The sequence below is a fragment of the Venturia canescens genome, chromosome 5 (genome assembly GCF_019457755.1).
Source record: "Venturia canescens isolate UGA chromosome 5, ASM1945775v1, whole genome shotgun sequence".
Lineage (NCBI taxonomy): Eukaryota > Metazoa > Arthropoda > Insecta > Hymenoptera > Ichneumonidae > Venturia > Venturia canescens.
The window spans coordinates 9,913,710-9,941,514 of NC_057425.1; the positions used below are offsets into that span (position 1 = coordinate 9,913,710).

General features: G+C 38.7%; 1 protein-coding gene across 1 annotated transcript in view; it reads left to right on the plus strand.

Annotated features, from left to right (window-relative positions):
• The window catches only part of ds (dachsous cadherin-related 1), a 186,846-nt gene that overhangs the window by 126,298 nt on the left and 32,743 nt on the right, over nucleotides 1-27,805 (plus strand). The window contains exons 2-3 of the mRNA XM_043419945.1: nucleotides 4,601-4,781; nucleotides 8,437-8,919. Of these exons, the coding sequence (XP_043275880.1) occupies nucleotides 4,601-4,781; nucleotides 8,437-8,919 (664 nt within the window). The remainder of the gene's footprint in view (nucleotides 1-4,600; nucleotides 4,782-8,436; nucleotides 8,920-27,805) is intronic.

Consider the following 27,805-nt stretch of genomic DNA (forward strand, 5'->3'; position numbering starts at 1 on the left):
ACCAACGGATATACTTACTATCTCTGTGTCTATCCTCCTCTCTCTCGCTCTCTCTCTCTCACTCTTTCTCTCTCCTCTCTTTGCTAAAAAAGAGCCCGGACAGTGAATGATAATGAATATCATCGAATAGAGTGAATAGGTTCAAGAAAAAATGAAGTCAAAGTAAAAAACTGATATTAAAAAGACACAACCATTGGGGGAAAAAAGGAGTGCAAAATGTATTTCAATAGTATTTTTCTACACAGAGGAAACGAGGCCAAAAATTCTAGAAAAATTCTAGGAATATAGTATCTCGGGGACAGTATACACGTACTGGATTGCAGCAATAATTCGAAGAGCAGTAATAAGAATTGCTGTATCCACCACAGTAAAAAGACCAATATCCATACCTTTTATTAAAAAAACTCAAGAGTGTTTTTCTCTGTAAGCATTGTCAAAAATGTTTTCAGTCATTTGAAATGTTTATATTGTTAAGTATGCTCGGGCAACCCTGAAAAAAAATTATATGTATGGTAAAATGTTTCACGTACTCGGTGTATATTCGTGTATTTATCATGGAATTTACTATGCTGACAGTCAAAATTTGTGAATTGAATATGATGAATTTTTATGAGTATATCGAAGAATTGTAGAACATCTCGTCCACAATTTCGTGCTAGTTTACAATTTGAGCGAAGTTTTACAGGTTTCTGGTTTTTGGTTTGCCACATTAATCTCACTGCCGTTTCCCGTCAGCGTATATAGAAGATTTTTTCATTTGAGATTTATTTATATTTACGTATTAAAAGAGTAGTTTTGAGGAGAGGCCAAACTCGAAACTCAGTTTTCAAGTAGCCAATATTTCTTGTCCCATTTCTTCAAAAAAAACCGTTCATAAGATTGTTCTTTTTACAAACTAATGATATGCGTAAAAAAAGCGGTTTGGCAAAGAAAATATAGCATTTTTCAAGAACATCTTCGGTTATATCCGGAGTAGGTGAAAACTTTTTCAACAATGATCTTTTAGACGAGTCTGAATAGTCTCGAGACTCGCAGTGTCAAAGGCATTTCAGTCTGTTCGCCTGCGAATCTAAAGGGGCGACACGAGTTTTAACGTCGAGGAGGAATGGTGAGGTGAACTCTCGATTGTTTGAGAAAGAAATAAAGAGGAGTCGCGCGGAGAAGGGGAAGGGTAAGACGATGACAACGAACCAGCCGGAGATCGATCTGCATGTGGGCGGTTGCCGAATAAACCTGAGGAAAGGAAAAGGGTGCACGAAGGCAAGAGACGAGCTGTGTACCGACCAAGGGGAGGGGCCAAACATACACGTGCTGCGTGCGCGCGTGCAAGAGAGCACATCAGAGAGCGCCGGAGGTCGAAGGACTGTGCCATATAGAGGTTGCTCTCGTCGTTTTTCGGTTTTTTCTCGTACTTTTTTTACTCGGCAACTCGGCAAACACGAGAGCGATCTTTGAGAAGAGACCCGTAGAATCTCGAATTTCATCCTATATCTCAAAAAACAAAAAAGGTACACGTGTGGCTGTCTTGCGATGTCAATTGAAACCGCTTCAGGTACGTTTATTTCCCCGCATTCCTTCGGGCTCAGCTTCTTACATACTATAAGGAAATGTACAGGGGATTTCACATCATTTCGACGTCCCTAAATCCTTAACATGTTTGGCTTTGTTTCCTCATATGAGATATAAGTACGAAAATTCATTTTGGAACGTTCTTTGGGCCAATTCTCTCGTATTTGAAGCTGACTTTTTTCCAAATTTTCACTTCTCCGCGTTCTCTTAACTCTCCACGTCCGGGCACTGGCAACTGAGTACCTTCCCCCTTCCCCTTCGCGATAAAAAAGTTGATAAAACTTGACAGCTTTTGTTTCAAATACTTTTTCATAGTTTGAAAAATGTATTTTCCAGTTTTTCCAGTCAATTAAGAAATTTCGCAAGTTTCAAATCAGCCGTATTCGTTGCAAGACTCGTGTACAACTTCGTCCCCACGTCGTCCATCAGAAAAGCGCTGGAGAAATAAAAATGTCACTTATTGCGGAATTCGAAAACTTCGGAATGAAAAAATCTTCGCGTTTCCTCATTGCTTTCGTAGTGGCCCTAAAAGTAGTCGCAGAAATAGAGCGATTCGGAGCTCTGAAAATAACTAATGAAGTGAAACGCCCCATACACAACCGAATATTTACCGTAGGCAAATATTCTTCAGGAACGTCCTCGTGCGTTTCCCCAAGCATGGTGACAACGAGACAAACGGTCGCCGTTACCGAGCGAAATCGTGAGAAAAAGCAGGAAGAAGAAAAGAGAGAAAAAACGAAAGCACCCTTCGCTTATTGCCTACACATGTGTGAAACAGCAAAAGTCTGAAAGTCAAAGGCACCGGAAAAAAAAGGGGCGAGAATCTCGAGAAAAAGAGAGACAGAGAGGAATCGCTAAAACGAATGGGAATGCATACGTCGCGGCGATAGCTTGACAAATATATATTGAACTATTTTAATGAGAAGTGGCTGCCATATCTCATCGCAATTACGAAGAGAGAAGAGGCGCAGGAAAAGAACCCTAAAGCGAAAGTCCGACCAAATGGTCAAACCGGCTGTGCTTGTACTGTACCGAAATTTGATATATTGTATGGAGTGGTTTAAGAAAACTTGTAATTTCCTGCGGACTGCCACGGAAAATTTTAGTACACTATGAAAAATTATTTCTGCTGAATTTGGGTCCTCCAAACATTTTTTTTAGACAATTCTCAAGTGGCCTCTGCTGCTGTTCTTTTTCTCCCCAGATTGAAAATAGTCAATTTTTATAATATTTTGTTATAAACATTCTTCCGTCAGTCATAGTCTGCGTGTTCACGTTTTCGCTGTATCAACTGTCAGTTTGCAGGGATATATTCAAAACGCTTTAGCACTCGGGCCGTCTTGTTTGTGTAGTCCGTAAAAACGTTGTCATTTTACGCAACGTGAGTGAATGCACCATGTTCGAAGTCACCACAGCAGAGTAATCTGGTACTAAAAAACTCTGTTTCGCTCGATTACTAATAAATCATTGTACCGACTGCTTAAAATTAAATGATTTCTTTCGTTGAATCTGTACATTTAATTGGACACGTTCCGAAAAATCTTGACGATTTTTGTCGCAGAGAGTAAGCAGGCAAGGATGAATGTTTCTCGAGTTGCATCCTGTCAAAATTCTGAAAAGTTGCTACGATGCAGCCTTTCTCAAATACTGTAAGGATACCGAATTTGAAATCGATTATTATTTTACTGGGTGTATGCGAAAAACTACTGCAATACTTCAGAACATTACTGGAAGTTTTTACACTTTTTACACCACTTCATACATTTTTTTTTGGATTCTCACTTGTTCACGCTTTTTTACCATCTCCTCCGTATAATTGGTTTTTCAACTCTTGTACCAGTTTGCTACTCTCTTCCCAAAGGTGGCGAAAGTATCGGCGGGAAGGTCGTTCGCCCGATCGCCAGTAAATCATCCTTCACCGACTGTAGTTTTATCGTCTTGTATGTTTCTTGCCGTCTCTTTTTTCCTCCCTTCCGCTCCGTCTAACTGTTTTTCTCATTGTCTGTTGTTACTCAACTCTCACTTCGTCCTTCCTGCATCATTTGTGTGTCAAATCCTCGGGTGCCGCTGCGTAATGTCATTTTTTTGAAGCTCGAGTCTCGTGTTTTCAAAGATATTTCATTACCATTATTTTCATTTCTTTCTCAGGTGATCGTTAATAGCCATTATGCAAAAATTCCAGAGATAATCTGCAAATTTCTCGTATTCATCAATCAAATCGTGTACATCCTGCTCTAATCTTCATCGGTCGAAGAAAATTTTCCTTCCTCCTCATTCTTTTTACTTTTATCTTCATTTTCGTTTTCGGCTAAAATTACGAGGAGGCAATGAAAATGCCTTTTTATTCAACAACAAGATTCAATACTCATGAGGCATTCTACACCATTTCAATTAGCCTGTGACCCGGGGCTATTTTTGATGCTCCCCAATTTTTTTGTACGGATCTGGAACTGCGAGTGAACTAATTATATAAACGGACGAATATTTATAATTCCGGATTTCATTTTGAAAGGTGCCTTGCGTTTTTAAAAGGTATACTGTCAGTCTGAGAACAGCACTTAGCAAGGGCATCATATCAGAAAACGACGGAAAAAAAGACATGAAAATACCGATGAAGTTTATTTTACCACCGATGCCTTTTTTGCCACCAGTGAACAACAAACCCAGTCGAACTTTCAGCCCATGGCAACTGTTGCTTGACCGGGAGTTGCATTTATCAAAACCGACCTTGGCCTAAAACGAAGCTTCGTTGCATGAACTTAGTAATCATTTTGGTTTGCGATCAACAATTGTCCCTCAGTAAATTCAATGATCGGTGACTCGTTAACTCACCGTGGGGGTGACACTGGGTCAACACTGAATCGTTCGCAACATTTTTTTAAGGATCGAACGTTTATAGTAGATATGAAATATCATTTTGGCCACTGAAATGTTGTCCACGAATTACAAAACTCGTTGTTTTCGGTGGTTTATATTTTTCAAAAAAATCCATAAATATTTTCATTATTTTACAATTGTTTGTTTATTCTAGGTTCAAGCTACCGATCCGGATTGTGGAGTCAACTCAATGGTCAACTACACTGTGGTAGCTGGAAAGATCGGGAGTGAACAATTGTTTGTGCGCAGCGATACGGGTGAAATATGCGTTAAATCAACTCTGGATCGAGAAATCGCTCCCTACCTCGAATTGTCGGTCATTGCAACAGATAGAGGTTAGTATATTTTAACATTGATCGTGATCGCTAATTAACTTGCAAAATTAATGGGCAAACTCCGTATTTATCAAAATTTGCGAATGGAAAGATACATAGGACATCATACGAAAAATACATTATAAATTTTATTATTCCAATATAATGAATTGAAAATTTACGTGAATCTTCTTGAATAGCTCTTAATTATGGGTGAAAAATTTGAAAAGGCTTCACCGTCTAGTAATCGAGATATTCATTGTCGAAAATGACATGGTTAAACATGGGCTCTTATGGAAGCTTTCAAAAAATTGCAAACTTCAACAATAAATATCTCAATTACACGACGGTGAATCATCGGCATATCCCGCCAGAAGTTTAATACTGTCTTAAGCTTTCTGTTTTAAAAATTTTTATGTGCAAAGTTGGAAAATAGTTTTAACATAAGATACGCTTCAACCTCCTTAACATTGGCATCGTCCATTCTCGAATATCCGTTCGAAAAGTGAGCGGCTCTCGAATTTTTCGGAGCATTTCCACCCGAATTTTAATAATCGCAGATTTTAGATTTTTTGTTCAAATTTTTCGAAAATAAAGTTTTTTATGTTTTTCCAAAACTGTTATGAAAATCCCAAAAAAAAGGCAGAGTGTCTTCTTCAATGATACGAAAAAAACGAATGAGATTGTATGAATGGAGAAAATAAAGGAAACTTGTTCACGTCTATAAAAATATTCAACAGTTTTGATCTTCGCATGAAGAATTCTGATCGTTGGGTCTCGTTCCCGTTTTCCATTTTCATCGAACCCCCATGCATGAAAAGTATCGCCTGGGAAAGCTCGTCAACAATCCCCAACACGTTTACACACTAGCGAACAATGCTTTAGGTGCGAGCACACGCCGCGCGAACTCAGAGAATCGTCTAGGTGTTGGCTCGTGCGAGAAAAGAGGCTCCTTCTTTTTCTTTTAAGGAGAAAATAAAGGTTCTGACAAGAGAAACAAAAACGGCAATACACAAGAGGAGACTAGCGCGAAAGAGAATGCATAGGACTATCGCACTCTTGAGATCTAGTAGGCTCTGTAATGGCCTGTATGATTTATGTTCAAAAAGAAAAAAATGGATGTATATGTGCATACATATATATACATCATGCGTCCATGTACAAATATATATACATGTGCGCGCGTTACGTACATTCCGTGGTCATTTTCAACGGGTGCGAGCTTCAACCGTGCCCTTATAGAAAGCACTATAAATCACACTTATTTCCAGGGCATCAAAATCGGGAAGGTTAACGATTATTATCATGAGCGTTGTAATATTTTGATTTTAGTAGGAAACAAAATATATTTTCAAGATTTCTGCTATTTTGGTAGGCATTTACCACTTTTATAAGAACGCCGCTCTCTGCACAAACGTCAACGCACAACGACATTGGCGAGCAATAATTAGCAAGTTAAATATCATTTCTATTATAAGATAACCGGAAATACGCGAAAGTTGTTTAGCTCAAGAGTTCATTTGTACTGTTAATTGGTGATGGGCAGCAGACGGTGCGCGACAGCAAATTATTTTTTGCTAGTAATCGTATAAAATTATATTTGTCAATAATAAAATTTACTATGGAACACTATCTTGTTGTTTTCGAATCAGTCAATTTGCGTCGAAAATCGGGTTTTTTATATTTTTAAATAAATGTGCTGTCTCTCGCTTTAGCACAGTGGAACAAACGAAAGCGAGAGGGAACGGAGCTTCGCATGCACGTTCTCTCACTTAGCGTTACGCAAGGAGAGGAGGTAGCGACGTTTCGTAGACTGGGTAACGCGAAGTAGAGAAATGTCCTTTATTATCGAAAGTACGCACGTCCCGTTGCTTATCCGCGTGGTGATTTACAATCTGGCCTCAAGAAAGTAAAGTATCCCGAAATCTTTAGCTGACTTTCGTTAAATCATCATATCTCGCGGTCGGCTGAACAGATTTACTTGCAACAAAGATCAATTGAAAGAAAAAACATGGTCACTGGTTTTCAGATTTTTTACAGCAACGGTTTTCTCGTCAGAGTGGGTTGGGAAAACGCTATGACGTAAAGTCGAAATATTCGCGTGTAAAAAAGCGCTTTCGATACTTGGCGTTATCTCAAAAAGGAGGCTCTCTCCGTCTCACGGAGAAGAAGAAAGAATACTACGAGAGACAATTTTATTTTTTGCCCTCGTGACACGCGCTGCCGAGAACTATAAATTTAAAGTGTGCACCAGCAGTAATTTGTGTGATTTATGGAAAATTAATAAACCTTTAGGAATATGCCAACCCTCGGTGGTGTCGCATGAGCGTATGCTTGTGTGTGTGTACACACACATGAGCCATGCGAAAGAGTACATAAATCGATATGTACACAATATATTTTGTGATAGCGGTAGAAAGGGAGGACGGATAGAAAGAAAAGAAAAAAGGAAGAACAACATTTCAAGGTGCATTCTACTGGGTGGATTGCAAAAAATTATCTCTCACGAAGTATGGGTTCCAATGACACACATATGCCTATAAATCTCGTCGCTTGAGGGTTTCTTCGCTGAATGAAAGACAGCGAATGAGAGAGCATACGGACTCCGTATAGAATTCGTTCGTTCGCCGGATTTTCTCATACAGCCTTTTCGCTAATAAATCTTCAAGGCGATAAGAAAAAATAAAAATAATGTCCATTTGTTAAAATGAATCGAGGGGGAAAAATTTTTGAAAAATTGAATTATCCCTGTACACGGGAACCCTTGAGAGCACAGTGTCTTATCAAAGCCCACTTTCTTTTCTTGTTGTGCAAAAAAAATGAGGGCGTACCTATTTCATCGATTAAAATCGATCACTGGTTTGTAATTTGAGGGGGTACAGAAGGAGATAAAAAACAAAAGTACAACTCATCGCCCCGCTTCTATCGACTTTGGTCTTGAACTTCTTTCCTCTTAAAATCGTAATGCCAACGCAATATCCCCGTCATTAATCTCAGCTTTAATGTTAAGATAGACGTGTTAAAAGGTGAAGAGTTTCTTTGAATATTGGATAAAAATGTTCAGATTGGAGTTGTCAATGAGGGTGGATCACGAAATCAAAGTAATCAGAATTTGATCAAATTTCGTGATAACATTCTTTGGCATCAAGTATACAAATACTATTTTTTTCAAATTCTTTTACCACACGGTTATCGCATAATTGAGCGTTAAATCGAAGCTCTTATGCATGAGATGTAGATAAACTCTATGCTTATACACGTGAACTTTAGTGTTCAATTACTCGAGAGCTATGTGGTAAAAAAATCTCAAAAATTTATGTAGTCTTATATATTTTTAAAGAATACATTTACCAAATTTTATGAAATTCTTATCATTATGAAATTCTTTGATAAATATTTTCAACATGGTTTCGCATGGCAACATTGTATCGTCGCGATCCACCCTCCTTAATTATATCTGATGCAACGCTAATTCATTCAGTATTATCTGTTCAGTGTTACCTTGTTAATTTTGAGCTGTACAGGATCGATTGGAGATTTCGACATTCAGTTGGCTGTAATTTAGCTAAATTTTTTCCACTCTGAAAAAATTCACAAATTATCGTTATTCATTACACGAAAAAGTAAAATTTTGTATTATTTTCACTTTTGAACTGTATTTACTTGTTTATTTCAGGTGGTCTGAGTGCGATTGCCATAGTCCGGATAAAGATAACGGACGTAAATGACAATAGTCCGATTTTCGAGCCGTTATATTACAACGTAACGCTAAGAAGCGATTCGCCGATTAATGAAGCGATTGTGAGGTTGAGAGCGACCGATCTCGACGACGGCTTGTTCGGACAGGTTGCTTACCGGATATCCAGTGGCAACGAGGCAGGTATATTCCGAATAGACAAGAGTACCGGCGAGATTCACGTTGCACGACCGAGTCTTCTGTCTAGATCGTCTCTCTATCAGTTAAACGTGACGGGGACTGATGCCGCGGGCCTCAAGAGCACTCACGATGCTCTTCTAAGGATAAACACCATAAAAAGTACAAATCAACGCAGGCTACCGAGCTGTGAGAGATACAGATATGTTCTGACGGTCAAGGAAAATTCAATTGCCAACAGTGTCATCGGTACGATCAAAGAATTTTCTGGAGCAACTGACCCTGGTGAGTTTTCAGTACAGTTTTCTCCTTTCACCATTACAGTATTCAAATTTATCATTAATTAAGTATTGTCCGTTAACTGTTAGAAACTGAAGCTCAGTTCAGAAAAGTAAAACATAGAACACGATCAAACAGAAACATGGATGATAAATGATTTCTAGATCCCTAAGATATTAAATATAATTTTCGAAAATTTTTAAAATTTTTATCAATCGTGATTTTTTTGCAACTACATTTTTTTGGTTTTGATCGATTTTCATGTATTATTGGTGTTCTACTACATTTCTACTTATCGGATATCTCGTCTTCACGGCTAATTCATTGTTAGGGTGCAGGAACGACGCGCATTGAGTAACTCAGGCTACGACTGTGTGGGTTCAACAAAAAGATAATAAAAAAAGAACGGAAACCGTCGAAACGGATTGGTCAAGCAGGGGAAGAGAAGTAGTACAGCGTTTTTGTGCGCTGATGGGGTTCTTTATCGAATAATATTCCACGGGATAGAAAACATATTCCACGCGCGTGCTACCACGTTAGCATAACCGCGTCACGACACCTAACACACAAGGGAGAAAAAAGATGTGAAGATGTAAAATAAGGGAGAAAAATGATGTTAAGAGAATGTTGAGTATATGCATGTCTGGGAATTCCATGCCCGCTCGTTTCTTTTTTTTCTTCATTAAAAAAAAAATAATTTCAGAGAAATACGGAGCAAAGTGGCCAGCACTCACTAAACTCTGAATTCTGGGGCAAAGTGACTCAGAAGAAGATTCTTTGTTTTTCGAGAAGCTCGTAGCTGTCTGAAACCGAGAGGGTGTATGACCACATTTTTGTGCAGGATAAAAATGTTAATTCGAAAAAAAATTTACAAGTTTAGTGCAATTTTACTTACGTCTGTTGAATTTTGAACACAAATCACTGGCCAAGAATTATTTTTGAGGCAATTGTGCTGGAGAAAAAAATGTTAAAGATGGGTGAAAATCACTTGGAAAAATTCAAAATGAAACAAAAGCGTGCGAAATGAGCTTGCATCGCGGTGAACGTACCTTTCACATTCGGCCATTGCGAGTTGTCATACGGTGACAGATATCCGGTTAGATCGATGACAAATGAAGATATGCATCGGTTGCATCGACATTCGGTTGCATCTCACCGAGTACGAAAAAATCATTTAGTGTCAATCTACTTTTTATTCGCTGGTATTGAAAAGAGATTTTAAGGTTATTCTGTTTTATTTTTTAAAATCAAGAATTATTCGTGCGTCTATGAAAAAGACTGAAACCAACGTTTCGCGCAACTGATTTTCGGTTTTGGAATCATTTTATGACAGAATAACGTCGATACTTGATAGTACTCACGTCGATTTGAACGGAAAAAATTAGTAAATCAAGAGGTGCTTTTCTAGGTCTTTCAATGGCCGATACTTATGCTCCAAACGAATGATTCTTTTTCTGTAAAATTTCCTCAAGAGCTTTTACTAGAACAATGTGGACGAGTTCATTATTTTAGTTAAGATAGATGTTGGTTATTAGCTCTTCAAGTATTTTTTTCCATTCATCATCCCTTTTCTAGATAAGTTATGGATAGATGTGATATCGAAAGAGGTGTCTTTTTTGCGTATTATTTTTCACCAAAGTCTTAAGCCAATTCCCCGAGTTCTAAAAAGAAAAAAAGTCGAAGATGGAATCGAATTCATAAAACGGACTTTTCTTGTTTACAAGCCGCAATTTACAAAGAAAGAATGAAATTGGTGTTTCATGTGGCTATTATTATTGGCCGAAAAGTTAAAACTATTTGAGCAAAATTTGAGAAAAATGAAATATTGTCAAGCGGCTTGATGTTAAAATATCTGAAAAATGTTGAAACTTTCTCAGGAGTTGTACAAAGGTGAAAAAATTGGGTCAACAGCAAAAACGATCGGGTTCATAAATGTTTGTGTTATTTGAGTCACGTATATAAAACTCGCGTAACATTTGTAGATTTGCCAAATGCGTGCGCAGAGCCACGTGCAATTTTTCGCAATTTTTTAATACCAGTCTGTGGATATACGAAGAAAGAAAAGAAAAGTAGATGAAAGAATGTGTAATGAAGCTTTCTGGGAACGCACCGTTTCGCAGCATCCTCGTCCTGTTCACTCATCAGTCGAAACCCGGATAACGAAGCCCAAAGCTTCGTGCTCGAAAAAAAATGGAAGCAACAATTATGTGGGAAGCAGTTGGTGATAAGTTGATCTAAAAGGAATTTTCGAGTGGTTTGAGAAGAATGCATATGAGGGTATGGAGACTGAGAGAGACTGCAATGGGAGAATGAAAGAAAAGACGGAGAGAAAAAAGAGCGAAGAGAAGTATACCGCCACGTATATCCGTGTTTCCACACTGGTGGTACATCCGATGTAAGATACGGTGCGTCACGACCTCAGAGCCGTGCTATATATGTTTTACCTTCTACCTTCTGCAACGGAGAGTGCGATCCCCCGTACTGTGTGCAAAGTGCACTTGAACGTGTACCTATACGGTTCTTTTCTTTCCCGTATATTTATATGGATACACTCACGTATAAGTTTGCCCGGCGAGCAAGAAGCTCCTATACCTACAATATAATACAGAGAAAAATAAAGAGAGGAAGAATACTGGGCACGAACGGTAGTTTACACGCCGACTGGGAGATGTCTGATCCCTATGCGCTTTTACCCCTTTGCCCACCGCTCCCTTATATGTACTTAATCTCCTATTGTATGGAACGTTTACACTATGGATGTACATACACGTGTGTGCAAGTGTCTGTGTTTATATTTATTCAGCACACGTGAATATCAATGCATATCTTTTCTCCTCAATCCACACGATTCCCTTGTTCGTATCATCCCCCTGGAAAGTTGTTTCAATTCAAAATTCTTCCGAAAAACACCAAATTCTCAAACAATGTTGTGTAAGAACGATTTGCTCTCGGAGGGAACGATAACTGAAAGTAATTAAGGTTATACGACCCCTCCGTGCTGATCGAAGGCGTGTCGAATTTCCAAAACACAATCGAGTCAAGTTTAATGCACTGCTCAATTCTGCACGGCTATTCAAGTCTGTCAAGAGTGGCAACACAGTGAACGTCAATCAAGAATGGACCAATATATAGTGCGAATCAATGAACTCTTTTTTTACTTCGTTACGTTCAATTTTATCTGCGAATAGATTAAAGTCGTAATTACGACACGCAGGGGGAACTCGCGCAGGCATATAGTAGAAGACATCGAGGCTTTTCTTTTCTTTCTATGATGTAGATATAAATACCTCACATACTATAAACTCCGGTCGTTCGATGCATTTCAATCAATGAAATCTCTCGGTTCGGCGCAGAGCCTTCATCGTTACGACGATCTAATGACACTCCATTTTTTTTTATTTATCATTTATATATTTCAAAGATTTTTGATAAGGTACCTGGTAAAAATGGTGTCACGGTTTATTAGCTCTTAGCACATTCTTTTTTCGGGTTTGTCTGATTGATACTTTTTTGCGGCATTTTTTTTGGAAACGAAAACTTCCAATTGACTACTTGTTGTTATCTCCCCTGGCGGGTTTCGTTTCGAACATACTAATGCCAATTTTAAATATATACGACTATCAGATTGTATTATATTTATTATATTATTAAATTATTATTATTATATTTTGGTAATATTACGGAAGTTCGCGCGGATCTAATGAACATCGAAAATTCAAACTTTTAGAGTAGAAATTTGGAAATATGCTAGAAATATACAGCGTGCATCTACTACCAGAATTATTATAGGATCTACCGTCTAGTTGTCGAGAAAACAATTAACGAAAATCACATTTTTTGAAGGGTTATACACAGGCTCTCATGACAGGCCGACTTCCTGTGCGACGATTTGGACTCAATGCAATAGGATCCTCCCAATTTTAGAGAGCCAAAAACGAGAATAAGAAAATATAAAGTTTTCAGATATCAATGATGTCTTGAGAACGCTTTGTTACTGGTGAAAATGACTTGGGAATGGAAATAGAAGAACACTTATTCGAGGTTATCGTGTAATAACGACATAAACCGTGGAAGGTTTGACAACACCATGAGCCAGCTGGGTTAAAATATAGACATGCATACGCATATAAATAGAAAATAGCTGTTGTCACATTTTGCTTGACGATTTAACTACGAAAGTATTTTAACCGCTATCATTAAATTAAAAATAGATCAATCTCAAAAAATAAGTTACACATAATTTCAATGATGGCGAGAATAAATTTTAATCGTTTCTTCGATCATCAAAAGAGCAAAAAAGTTAAGTTGCTTTTTTGAATCACGCAAGTAACGCATGATTTTCCTCAAATATATATGACTATCAAAATGTTGATTGAAGTAAGCATCGCAACATAGAAAACGCGACTGAAAGTACGAATGTCAATTTTGGCGAACTACCACATAGCAGTTGATCGTAAAATGAGTTTGGCATGCATCTGCAACTTCGTCATTGCCATCATCGTCGTGTTATTGGCACAGTGATAAAGCATTTTTTATATACATTACGTCGCTGAACCAGCAGTAATTTTATATATAGAATCAATCAATAAAAGTAGTACCACGATTTGCTACGATATACGGCAACTTACGGATGCACCTGAGGCTCATTGCCATTGAAAAAAGAGGAGAATCAATAAAGAAACACTGTAAATGGGGTGCCAGGACGATCGTTTCGTTGCTGCATTGATAAACGTTACTTTTCAACTGATAAAAATGTGTTAGCAATGTCGTGGATGTACGAGAGATCCATAAAGTTCCCGATGAAAATAGCCACGATATTTTGCACTTCGATTTTTTCTCCAGTGCACTTGCATTTGCGACTAACTATAGACAATCGTCCCTCCATCTCCATTCCTTTATACATTTCATCCGGAGAATGAGAGTTTTTTTCGTTGCTTTCGGACAAAAGAGAAGTCGTTGAACGCATACGGTTGTCCGGGTGTGCATCGGGTCCAGAGCCGAGCTTCCTCGGAGAGATTCATATCATGACGGAGGGCCGAAAAGAGAGGTGAAAAACGGATGGACCCGGACCTCGAATGTTTCAGGTTCGGGATTTTTAGTTGGGGGCTTTTCCGCGCTCCGATGGAGAGGAAATGTCGTCGACTGTGGGACCAACTTTGTTGAAGATCTTCCCATGAGTTGTTTGGTATGCACTCGCACAACGGGCAATGCGCACTACTCAGAGCGTCAGCTTATAATAGCATGACGAACTTCAATGATCTGGTAATTCCTACATATGTACGTAGTCTTCCTAACAAAGAGTATCCTGCAGAGTTGTCACGAGATAGTGTCCGGCGGTCTCTTCGCATGAGTTTGCATAAATCGTCGCGAGTCGGATCGTGGGCAGCCGAACGTAAGCGGGCTTTGTCTGCACCGTCCACGTTGTTTTTCTCCACAACTTTTCCGTGTCCACTTGCATTCTTATGTCGAGGTTCGCGGCGGCGCGTGAACGCTGAGGATTAAATAATTAGCTTCCACAATAAATCTCCCATATAAGACGAAAAAGTTACGTTACTTTGGAGAAAAAGGCCCGAAAATCCTGTTTGTGATTATCAAAAAAAAATGCAACCCTTTAACCAAGAACCAAGAACGTACGATGAATCATGAAATTCCAGAGAAAACTATGCGCATCTCGAAGGATGCTTGCTGAAGGATTTTGTTGCGTCACCGAGCAACGTCCTACCCCTGAACCCTCCGGGGCGGTTCCGCCCCCCCCCCCCCCTCCTCCCCGTCAGACTCCGCCCCCAGACCCTCCTGGCCCCGGTTTGAAGACGACATCGTGTTGAGTAAAAGTGCTTAATATGTATTACGAGTAAACAGAGACATCGCTTTCATGGAAGGGAATCGGAGACAAGTTCGTTGATTTTTGCGAGCACCGCAGAAAATACAAATTATAAGACGAGAAGACCATCCACTGCATTTCGTGAGGGGGCTTCATTTTTTGGAAAGAAGAAATTGGCACGCACGTGTCAAACGAAAAAACGATAAGCCTCTCGACAAGATTTGAAGAATAACGAAAAAAAATATTACTCTTGATGAAAAAGTATCTAGAAGCCTTAATGAAAATTAGAAAACGAATCTCACTGTCGTCCGACACGGCTGAGGTTGCCACGATCGAATAGACACCTCTCGCATTGGCTGGTTAAAATTTGTTCATCTTATACGCCAAGTATTAGATCGAAAACTCAAGACGCTCCTGACGGTTCTAGATGCGAACGGAATTCAATCGAACTTGATGCGCATGGACACAAAAAGTGATTACAATTTCGATGTTTTTTTTTCTTTCCTTTTTGCCGTTTTGAGAATTTTTTTCAATCGAAAATAGACAAACTCTAACTGATATGTTTTTGAAACATTTTTAATGAATATAAATTAGGGACGTTACACTGCTAAGAATGCCGGGGGAGAGAAATATTAGCTCATAAGACTTAACTATCACTGAATTATTCGTAATAGATTTCTTTACTCATCTTCTTGAGGAAAATATGAGATTTTTCAGCGCAAGAGTGAAAAAGATAGGGAAAGATTGCGACAAATACCTTTCTCCTCGGTGCATTCTGCATGCCCTCGCTGTATCGGAGCACTCGTCTTCTTCTATTTCTTCTCTTCTTTCCGTATACCCGCGGTCTCTTGCTTTTGCATTCTCAACAACCAACGAACCTCTAATTGGCCACGGATTCAACAGTGAACGATTCTTTGGCTCTCAAATTCCACTTGGAGAATTCACCCGACCGCTGGAGATCTGTATTCTCGAGAGCATCGAGTTTGCCTCTCATTATTGATTTACATCGTTTTGTGTACCAAGATCGACTGAATTTGTTGCTCCATACAAACTCAATTCAATGGATCGAATCTAGCTTTCTTTAATATTTTTCTGATCACAATTAGCTTAAATGTTGATCAATATTTTAAACTAAACCAATCAATTACTTTATTTCACGCTTTGCCCACTGGTTCCGACCAATCGAAGTCAAGTCCACTTCATACTTGGCATAGATTCTGAAAACGAAAAAAAAAAAAATAGACCATCTCTAAATTTTTTTTTCATCAGCCCATAAAAATAGTACGAAGGGGAAATAATGTAGATCAACGAAACGGAGGCGATTCATGGGATGCATACGATCAATGCAGGGCTTAATAAAAAAATCATGAATTAAAGGCATGGGCATGGATAATAGAACAGTATGGACTGATTTGATAAAGAGATCATGCAGACAATGCATTGAGTAGATCTGATGAAGACGTTGCATACTACGAGGGCATCGAGATAATGCAAGCTTCAGCTGAACTCTTTTTCTTAACCTTAATCGTCCAGTTTTTCTGTCATTTTCGTCTTCCATTAATGTATTACGTTTTCTTAACATATACTTGCGAATTATAATTTACTTTTATGGCAAGCACAAAGAATGTTGACGAAGTCGATTCGTAATTGAATTTTTTTTTAATTTGAAGACCGCTTTTTCGATGCTCGACATTCTTCTACCACTTTGAAAAAAAAAAAAAAAAAACACACTTTTAAAAATGAGAAGAGTCTCTTGACTGTTGCCTCCAATTCTTGACTACCCGAATTTTTCGGGAAATGGCTTTATTTCTAAACAACTTTTTCCGTCAAGACTCCACGAAAACAAAAGATCGATTTTTTTAAAACACCCTCGTGTATTTGAACGTGCTCCACGTTTTATTCCAACTGACTTATAAAGATGCGAAAATTTCGTGGTTCTCTCAAGGTTATAGAGATCACGACGTGCACGCCGCTGTTGAAAGGGTCGAGGCAAATCTTGCAGAGTCGCAGGCTCAACCTTCCGGGGTGCTCGAGACCACGCGATGGAGAAAGAAAACATACTAAAAAGAAGACGAAGGCAGAGGGGAGGGAGATCTGCGCGATGATAGGAAAAGAGTCGCGCGGTCCTCCGCGACCGACAGTAGACTCTTCTCGCTTTGCAGCTTGTTTTTGCCAACGTAGTACTAGGAGAGGTCTTTGCATCCTTCACATTTTTTTCCATCCTTTTCCACATATCTACTTTATAATCTTTTAACTTTCATTCTAACTCTCGAAAATAGCCTAGAGAGACGGAAAGTGAACGAACGAGAAAGGGAGAGAGAGGATGGGCAGCAAATCTGGGTGAAAAGAAAGGAGAGGAATACGGCATGTGGGTGGAATGCTCGAGCGTGCGAGGAGGCTCTTCGGATAAGTGAGTTTTCTCATACTGCGAGATGTACAACTATTCAAGGAGAAATGAAATCAGCCATCCATCTTAGAGACCTTCGTCAATCAAAATTCATGATCTTTATAAACATTTATCCATCCAAATATGCCACTCTTCGACCCATCTGACAACTCATTTTGAACGGATGAGAGAAACATTCTTTGCAGATTCGAGAATTCATCGTCGAAAATTCAAGTACAAGTTTCGTCATCCTCGTGCATGCTCGAAGGTTAACTTTCTTTTTAATTTCCGAAATTCGAATACAACTTACGAAATATTCTAAAAGCGGTTGCTGTTATCGTGAAGGAATCTAAAAACGCAGAAACTTTCAGGAATAAAGTTTCATTCAAAATTCTGAAATAACCAGGTTTCCTTATCTGGTATCTGGTACACGCGACACATGCCGCACTTTTATGTACTAAATGATCAGAAATCTTGTAATTTCTTGATAACGTTGATCATATCGAGAAACTTTTGTTAAATTCCCGAGACGAGTACATATGCAGCGGTGTCTTCATCCACTGTCCCGAGCACTTACGGAGATTGTATCTCGTAACAAAGTGATTCGTAGTTGTGAAGAAATAGTTTTATCACTTTTGTCTGGTTGTAAGGACAATGCTTTTAGACATTTTGTCCAATTGAGAAGCCGAGGAAGCATTTGGTGGCTTCTGAAGTGAGGTTTAAACTAATTTGAAGATGCCTTTTCGATTCGAGCATTGCGATTCATTGGGTAATTGCTGGGAAAATACTTTGCTCGGGTTTAGAATGATGCTCGACTCTAAAACATTTGAGAGTTTGTCGTGTCTGCAAATGCGCGTGCTGACGACGCAGCCGAAGGATTCCTTTGACACATCACAACCCGTTTTCTGCAGATCTTCGTCGCTGATATCTTCGGATATGATGCTGTTGATGTTTGCAAGCCAATGCAATTTTGTTGTGTAATCTAAAAATGGTCTTTTTCACCACGCTTGCATGAGGAATTCACTTTTCGAGGCTGTGAAAGTTGAAATTTCCATGAATGTGTGGGGGGAATTAGCATACGTTACACGTGCAAGCTGACTATTTTAAACAGCGAGCAAAAGCAGACGAGTGACGATTTATACTTACTAATTCTATAAAAAAAAAAAAAAAAAAATGTATAAAATTTTTTTAAAAAACGAAATTCAAGCTTTTTCTCTCTTTCAAGTTCGTCAGAAACTTCTCGCGATCGATTACGCGAACGCCTACGGCACAAATTAACGGGATGTAGGAATTTTTGGTTCGATAAATAAAATTGGGCTGTTTGTTACAACCTTCTAATATTTATTTTGATCTTAAAACTAGTCTTGACAAATCTTCAACATAGAGTAGTTTAGATAAACTTGCAAAGACGTTGCACGATGGCGTTGTGTTTAAATTTTCGGGAACTACAAACCGTTTTAGTGGTGGGAAATGGACTCGGAGAAAAATGCAGAAAGGGAGGGAGGTTTACAAAAAACATGGGAAAAACCTACAGAAAAATGCCCTCCTTGCTACGTGCTAGCTAAGCAAGTTTAAAAAGATAGATTCTTGAAAGATTCGTGACCAAATGTCACAACTTAAAATAATAAACTATGCTTCGGTTTTTAAAGGTGATGTTTGAACGACAAATTGAAGTGTGTAAAAATTAGAAAAAATTGAGAACAGAGTTTGCAGGCGTCGGTTATGAGTTATGAGGGTCGTTTCGGAAGGATTCTCGACCCAAGGATCATCGTGCGTTCTCTCAAGCATTTTTTCTGACCAGCATTGGTCAGCACGTGTTGAGTCCGAAGAGAAATAATCGACGAAAAAAATGTGCACGAGCCATCGGCCTAATTTCACGCAGCCAAAAAACTATCCCTCGAAAAATTGGTTGCTATACATTGAAACCTCTGCATTTAATTCAAAGATTTATCAAACTTGTAACGCAGCTCGAATTTTTATCTGGTGATTTGGGACTCTTGCTCGCGGATCTATTTCACCGAAATTTTAATAACTGACTAACGCTATCGATTATTCAAAATGAATATTGATCAGAGATTATAAAATCAATGAAACGACAAGGTCGTCGCCCCGTTCGGTCTTTGCCAGCAATCCTAAATCATATATCAACGATGATAAGTGAATCGTGGAATCTCAAATGATCGAGCAGGCACTTTACCGAGTCTCTCGATCCGTACTAACAAGGAAGTACATTTGAACTTTGAAAAATGGAAAAAACTAAGGTCGATAGGTTACGAAGATGTGAAAATCGAGGATAACGTGATTTCCACTCATACCAATCCACGTAAGCCCATAGAAATCCATAAAGAGGGAGTGCTTAAGCAAACAACACATTCCCAACTGCATCGTTTTTTTTCGAGTAGTACAAATTCAATATACGAACAAATAAAATCATCGATACAGATTCGGATAGCGGTATGCAAACAAAATCGCGGAAAATCTTCGCGTTCTATTACTTTTACGTACGCTTCCCGCCGGGAGTTATCAGGATCCCATTTGCGAGAGCTGTTCCCACACCTGTTTTGCGTTATATAAACATTTGTAGACACAAGTTTGTGTATAAAAAGAATCGTCGTGATGGCTTCTGCTGTTGGTACGAGCGCAGTCGAAAAAGCCGCAGGCTGTTTCACGAACGCGTGGAGTGCTTAACATCGATATATTCCTCTTTATATCATTTTCGACGTCGACTGTTTATTGCCAGATGCAAATCGGTATTCGCAGTCTCGTACTAACAGCATATATGCATCGGCCGGCTCATTCGCTGATGGACCGGTCCAACCCCATATAGATATTCATATGCAAATGAATATTTGATACGAATATATATAGAGAAGAAGGAAGAAACAGCCGAAGTAGGGCAGACGGACTGAATAGAAAATGTCCACCTGAAAAATACAACGTTTTTGTTTATCCATCGGGATGGACGGATCATTGTTGATTTATTTTATTGATCTACATTACGGATATTGAATATATTAAATAAAATGAAAAAATTCATAATATTGAATGGTTAATGGGTGATTGGAATTCAAAGGTTCTCCGAGCAAATCAGTGAACATTCAATAATGGTAAATTTTTGGTAAATATGTGAAGAATACAATTTGAAATTTATAGAAATTGAAACGTCTAATCACAAAATATATAATGCTCACGAAACGTTGACGGAGCAGTTTCTATATAATTTTTTCGACGCTGACTTCGATTTGTTTTTTTTTGTTTTTTTTTTTTTTTCATAGAACGGTGATACCGCTTTCACTGAAGAAGACAAGCATCACTTGTTTTTCATCGTCGAGGACACACTATTTTTCATAAAAACGTGCTTGCGTTTCGTGATGCTTCATCTGCGACCCTGTCCGGAGTGCACACACTCCAGATTTTCATTTTTTTTCCATTGCCATGATATCATCTCTCTCAACTTCCTCTGCCTCCACTGTACCTCGATGATACGTAAAGAAGTAGAAAACATGATCTCACCGGTAACCAGATAAGAAATTAAATTATTAGACCGAGGTTTTTCATGCATGTTTATATGAATGTACAAATTATTTCAATCATTATTATTTATTAAAAATATCATTCTAGCTACGAATAAACTTTGGGAGAGTCGGTGTTAATATTGGCATAGTGAAACAGCGAAAAAGTTTCCATAGGATTACAAAAACAGCTAGGAAGGAAAGAAGTTTGTTATACTTTGAAATATAAGACTTCGTAAAACTTGCATTTTAGGATAAAGTTGTTAGGTGAAGAAGATTTCGTAAAATAACTGCGCGATAAATAAATTATTTGTACGCTACGCTTGCTTAAAATGTTTCTACAAGTTAGCGTTACTCTGTGAGAAAATGTTGAAAAAGTTGTTTTTTAGTTACCACTTCAACAGAATCAAAGAAACTGTTTTCCCTAAATAATACCTAATTTTGAAATTCACAAAAGTAAAACAGTCAAGAATGAAAAAATCTAATCTGAAACTTTTTCATTCAACTGTGTTGCGCATCCAGGATCACATCTACAGTGAATTGAAAATTTTCAACTGATTCGATTATACAGCAACAATTTTAGAATAAATATCGACGTTTAGGGATCGACTACAGAAATTTAGCGAGCCACTCACTCTATTCCATCGAAGCTCCAGGGAAAAAATACGTTGAATAAAAAAAAAAAAAAAAAAAAAAAATTGTGGACAATCCATAAAAAAGGTACGGGAATGATATTATTTAATTAGACTGCTCGAATGGAACCGCGAGCCGACACGCGGTGCACGCAGACGATCCAATTAAATCATGATCCACAATGAGATGAACTCATCAAACAGTTCGCATCAATTGAATGATAATTCAAAAATGTTTATTGCAACAAAACGAATTTTACAAATTCGTTTTCAATATTTCTTTTACTTCAATTGAGCCTTATTCTGAGTCTACTATTTCTAACACGTAAAAAAATTACAGAATTTTGTTGTAAAAAATTTTCGAGACGCAACGTATTTTGAAGAAAATATAAAAAGATAACCGCCAATCGATGATCCTCAGGGATATCAATAAAATTGATAAAATTCTATCGATCCGTAAGGACGATCCGTTCAAATCGAATTTCATATGCCTCGAATTTGAAATTTGTTTGACTGTCTATCAATAATAAAGTTTATTCGATTAATTGTTTCTATTGATCTGAAGCCTTTACCGGGCTTTTTTGGATTGCATGATTTTACACTACCAGCGTAGTGAACAATAACTCGGTACGGAGCTATCAAAAGAAGAGTGAGTCAGTAAAAATAATGATTTTTTCTTATTTTTTCAAACGAAAAAATGTATTTTTGATTTGAAAAAGCGAGCGGTCTTTCTATTCCTCTCAACCATAAATTAGAAAAAATGAATAATCTGAAAGAGGCGTGGAATGCAGGCCATAGGCTCCGAACGTCACTGATTTACGCCCATGCCTCAACACCCCTGAGGAAAAGAAGCAACCTCAGGCTATGGGAGTTAACCGTTGCCGAACCGCTTCAATACTCCGAGCAGCCACCAAGAAAGAGGAAATGGGAAAAAATATAGCGTGACCTTGTGCTATGGGAGTGGAACGTCGCCGAACCCCCAACGCTCCAAGCATCGGCGAATAAGAGGAAAAAAACTTTTATGGATGCTAGAACCAGGAAAGCATCCTATTGCTGTGTTGCTGTTTGCTAGTCGAAGGCAGAGTACTCCGAGTCAGTCCAAGAACTAAAGGGAATTCGTGGTCGGTGTCGCTGTGCCCGGCTTTTTATACTCCTCTCATCCTTTGTCTCTGGGCGTTCGAGCTCTGATTCGCGCGCTCAATAGTCTCGAACCGTGCTCAGATAATGTAAGCACTTCGATTCTCAATTTTTCACGTTAAGCGGTAACTTATGCTGAGCGGCCTCGTTTTCTTGGCCGCTTTCCAGAACGGCTGTCCTAGAGTATTAAAAATTCGTCAAGATAGTGAATAAAAACGCCGATACTGTTCTCCATTTACCATTAATTCTCACGCTCACTCGTGTCACTTTTTCTTGACGTAAAACAAATTCCATCGTGCACATATTTCGCAAATCGCTCTGAAAAGTTGTCAACTTCATCAAAATGACACTTTTAAGGGTTAATTGTCAGCCGAACTGAACTCACGTGTTCCGCCTTTAGTTGGGCCAAAACGCCCAACCAAAGTCAGAATAATTTGGATCTGTCCTTTCGGATATTTTTCTTCGTCTTTTTAACTAATCTTATCCACAATTGAGTTTTTGAATAGTCCTCTTACTATTATTTTCGACACAAAGTAGTGATGGCGGGTGCGCGGTCGGTCAGTAGTCTTCGGCTAGGCTGACAGTTCGATGGATGACAGTTCAGCTAAATCAATAATTTAAGCAGTGGGCAGTATTCCGAGATTAGGTAAAAATGATTTAGGCAATATTCAGGGGGAGATGGGAAGGCTTCACAAAAACACAGTGAAGTGAGAGAAAAAATAGGATTAAGGCGATCGGAAGGGTTCGTGAAAACTCGAAAAGCTCCACCGCGCAGGGACAGTGAAAATAGAAAAATGGACTCCAAGTTTTCTGCTCGGTATTCGCATCCCCGAAGTGTACTTTGAAAAAATAAATCATTCTCGATAACACATTTGACCATGAGACGAATATTGATTTTTTCCTATTGTTTCTTGGGAGTGGTTTCTTTCAATTCGAATGGAAAAATCTTGTAAGAAAATGTCATGGTGCCTGCACCTTTTGTACATCTCCGGTGCATCGTGAACCGTAATTTTTTGCGTACCAGGAGAAAGTAAACGCGATATTGAAAACGTGTAAGCTCCTTCGGTGCTTTTATTATACAACAAGTTCGTATTCTTCGTGTATAAGTGGGTATATTGAGAGAAGTGAAGTTTTGAGCTCACGTCGAAAATAGTGGATAGAAGCACACCTTGAAAAAGCCAGTAAATGGCTTTAACGAGCAGTTCATGGGACTGAATGAAACTGCATATATGTATATAAGCGAGCTCATCGTCTACAAAGTTGCAACATAAATGGCGTTTACCTGTCCAATAAAGTATTCAATTAATTTTCTGGTTTGTTAGAGAACAATCGAGAAGGGGATGTTTCTCGTCTTTTATTGTACGCCTGTCGTTAACACTGTCTTCAAATCGTGAACTCTGGGGGAGTGAGGAAAGGAGCGTTGAGGTGGTGACGCATAAACGTTACAATGTAGCGAGGAGGTGAACACGAAGTCAAATCGCTCGATTCAATATTGATTCTCGTATCTCCCCTGAATTCACTGCTGCGACTTTTTTGTATAGCGATCACTGGAATATTATACATAACGTAGCAGACCGCAAAAGATCGAGTATTACTATATATTTTGTGAATTTCGTTGCCAGTGAGATGTTCGCGAAGTGCAGCCTTGGAAAAATCAGTCTGGCATAAAATTGTAGTTCTTGTCTTTTTCTTATTCTCTTCTCTTCACCATAAAGTTCCATTATGAAGTACGAACTGGAGAACCGTGAAGTTTTATTACCGGAGATATCACTAGAATGGCGGACATTGACGATATTCAATTCGAATCAGATTATTCCCATGAACATCCACCTGGTAATACAGTAAAATAAAAAAAATACATTTCCCCTTCCAAAGCCAATGCTGTACATAAAAAGTAAAGTATCGAGGATTATCGAAAATGTTTTGACGATTGCAATCATCAATATTCACATTCAAATATTTCCTATTTGATGCTGGCTATTGGATTTAAAAATTGAGAAATGATCCTACCTTTCCGGTTCTCAGTACGGCGATCCGAAAATTTTCTTTACTCCAGACTGAAACGATATTTCGGACATGAGTATTTTACAGCGGAGTGAAGCTAGTGCTACGTACATAGTTTGCCCGATCTTCGCATCCTTCACTCCTGTTATTGCTGTTGGTGCTGCAGGTTCGCAGTTCCCACCCAAACAGGTTTATACGCTGATCAAAAAGGAAAGTCAGTTATACGTGTATATATATATATATATACACATTAATACTGAGCGTCAAGACGCTGCCGCGTCTCTAGATATATATCTTCAGCCAAAAGATCTATGAACACACGTATACTCGACGAATGTGCAGGAGCTTACGTACGAATAATATTCCTCGTATATATCGTAGAGTGATGCAAATGGAGTTGAAATATTCTTTTTCTGTCCTTTCAAGAGAGGTTAATACTTCTCTTTCGGTGGAAAAGTCATTTTGCCAAGGTTGGTAAATTGTGGAAAATTTTCCGAAGCCGTCCTAGCGACTATTCGATATTAGTTTGTTGAATTTCGTTTGAAATTGGCGATTTCGAACGGTCGATTTTTCATGGTGTTCCTATAAAGTTCAACGAACAGTAAAAGTTTGAAAGTTTTTGAAAAATTATTGCAAGCTACTCAGGCGTCATGTAATTTTGGAAAATGAACACAGGAAAGTTGCTTGAAAGGTTGCTTCAAACGAGTTTTCGATCGATGAAATTTTTGAAGAATTACTTTTTCATGAGAAATAAGCATCCTCCACGGTACTTGGATCTTACAGCTTTTCTACTTCGAGAAAAAAGGAGAGGTATTTTAAAATAGAGTTAAGAGATTTCAAAGATTCGGTTCTGCGACAACTTGGAATCTGATTTTTGGTTTATGAAAATCCTGATATTCTTTCTTATACGTAAAAGTGCCACAAAAGTGCGAGAGCGCGATGTCCAAAAACGACGAAAAGCTACATTTTTTAGCGAAATTGTAATTTTTTCTTTCGCAAACGCCGAGCCACTAAGAAAGAAAGATCCTTTACGAAGACTTAAAAATCGTGTTGTCCAGCGTAATCTGATCAAGAGTATTCGTCCTTGAATCGTGTTTTATTTAAATTGAACTCCTCAGATACAAGACTGCGGAATTTAAAGGCGATTCCCGTTAACTTCTCTTTGGCAAGCGAACAGGATCTACGAAAGTCCAGAGTTTCGATATTTAAACATTCATTTGATGTTTTGCAATGTTTTAATACCTGTATGAAAGTCCAGGCAACTTATTCTACATTCCGAAACCCTGATATATTTAAAACCACACGAATTTCGCGTATATTTTTTCTATATAAAAAATCTGACGCGTATTTCTGAATTATTGAATTAGCCATTTTTTCCATCGGTGAAAATTTCCATTGTACGTTCTACTTCTCGTAACTCAGACTAATAAGATACCTCGCAAATTAAAAGTCCTATTGCTTATGAAAAAAAAAAAAATGGATTGGCTTTTTTAAAAACCGCCTTAATAATTCGTTATCACGAACAATTCCTGTCTCGATTAGGTTTCCATTTTTTTAACAAGTGAATTGACGGAGTCTAGACCAAGTTCAGAGAGTCGACTGATTTTTCTAGCAGCAGTTAAAAAATTTCAGAATTCATAAATTTAATAGTGTATCAGAATCTAGACAAATCTAAATTCGCACTTGAAACGATTGTCGGATCAACTCGTCGTTGAAAGGACGACGATATAAGAAAGCTGGGGAATGAATATTTTTATATGAACACGTCGATTGAAACAAGTAAAATGCTTTCAGTTAATCTCTTTGTACACGAACACGTATTTCTATAATGATGATTACGATTTTTAATGTTACTACGATCATTCCTCTCGTTTAACTCGCGCCCGTGTAAAATATCGTCGGATCCCGATGAAAATTCTACATAGGAGTTATGAGGGAAAAAAGCAGAATACTCGTGTATTACAAATAAGTAATCAAAGACGGCGATTGGCTCGCGCGTTTCGCTACATACCATCGCAAGTGTCTTAGTTCGATATATTCTCTCTTTTTCTCTCGGTCTCGCGTTCTCCTTGTGTTTCCTTTTCGCCTTTTTTTCTTAAAGTCGAGCCGATTTTTTCGAATCGTCGCGAAATTTGCAAGCAATTTGTCTTCGTTACACCCACGTGGTCACCCCCGGGGGAACAGATCGTGCGTTCCCCGTACTGGCACGTGTTTCTCTCTCATTTCCTCTCTTGGCTGACCTTTGCTTCTCTTTTCCCGGGCCCCCTGTACAAGTATTCACTACCTGCATGTGGGTATAGATATATTACTTTTTGTTTCTCAATTTTCTTTTTGTTTTTACGCTATCTGTCTTGTTCTGTAGCTTCACTCGAAGAACCAGTACGAGAGTGGTATAATAACATAGTATATATGTATTAATATTGCGCTGTAAGAGTGTGCGAGTGTGTGTGTGTGTGTGTCAGTATTCTCCGTGCATTTTAGAGATGCTGCTGCTGCTGCTGGCCAAGCCGCAATTGCAATTTATTCGGTCGATAAATACTCTCGGCACCATCGAGAGGAGCCTCCCTGCCTCTCTCAGCCTTTTTGTCTTTCTCTCTCTCTCTCTCATTCTCAAACAGGCTTCATAATGTCATAAGTAAATGAGTTGGTGCGTGATGCGAGAGAAAGAAAGAGAAATGAAGAGAAACCGAATGCGGTATAAGCTTCGCACGAGTAGCACCCATATGCATACATGAGCGGAGGGAAAACTTTCCGCCCAATCGTTTCTCCTTTCGTCTTGAAATCGCACCGGTAGCGGTGGAACGTCGGACGTGCACGACTCCCCCTTCTCCCCCTGGCCAGTCGTCACGGGGACCATGTATGTTTTTATTTGGCTAATGCTCCAGCAAAGTCCAGCTCAATCAGTCCTTCGTACTCGTCCGCTTACGAATCCATGCGAAATTGGATCTTGTGAAATAAATCTGGAATAATTGTTGATTATCACATTCGTTATTACAAGAAGTGCGAGACGACGAAGCGTGAGAATGAGTACACGAAACTGGATGGTTTTCGAGCGGCGGGGCTCCCATTGGTTTTACCTTTCAATCCTTCGGTCCAGCAGCCCCTCAGTACCTTCCGATGTGCTCGGAAGTTAACTGTCCCATTGAACCATCGCGTACAAGTTTCATATCCTCATTACACCGCAAAACTTATATTTATTATAAACTAACTAATGTCACTTTAAATTCATTTGAAATATTTTCTAGAGAGCATGAGCATGCAATGACCCATCAATCAATCCCTCTTACCTCTCTTCATTTTTCACATTGGTTTCACAGCGATGGAGGGGGGAATAAGAAGATTCCAAAACCCGTGCTTCAATTGACGTACTACTGCGGAAGAGATGAGCGCGTGACTTCGT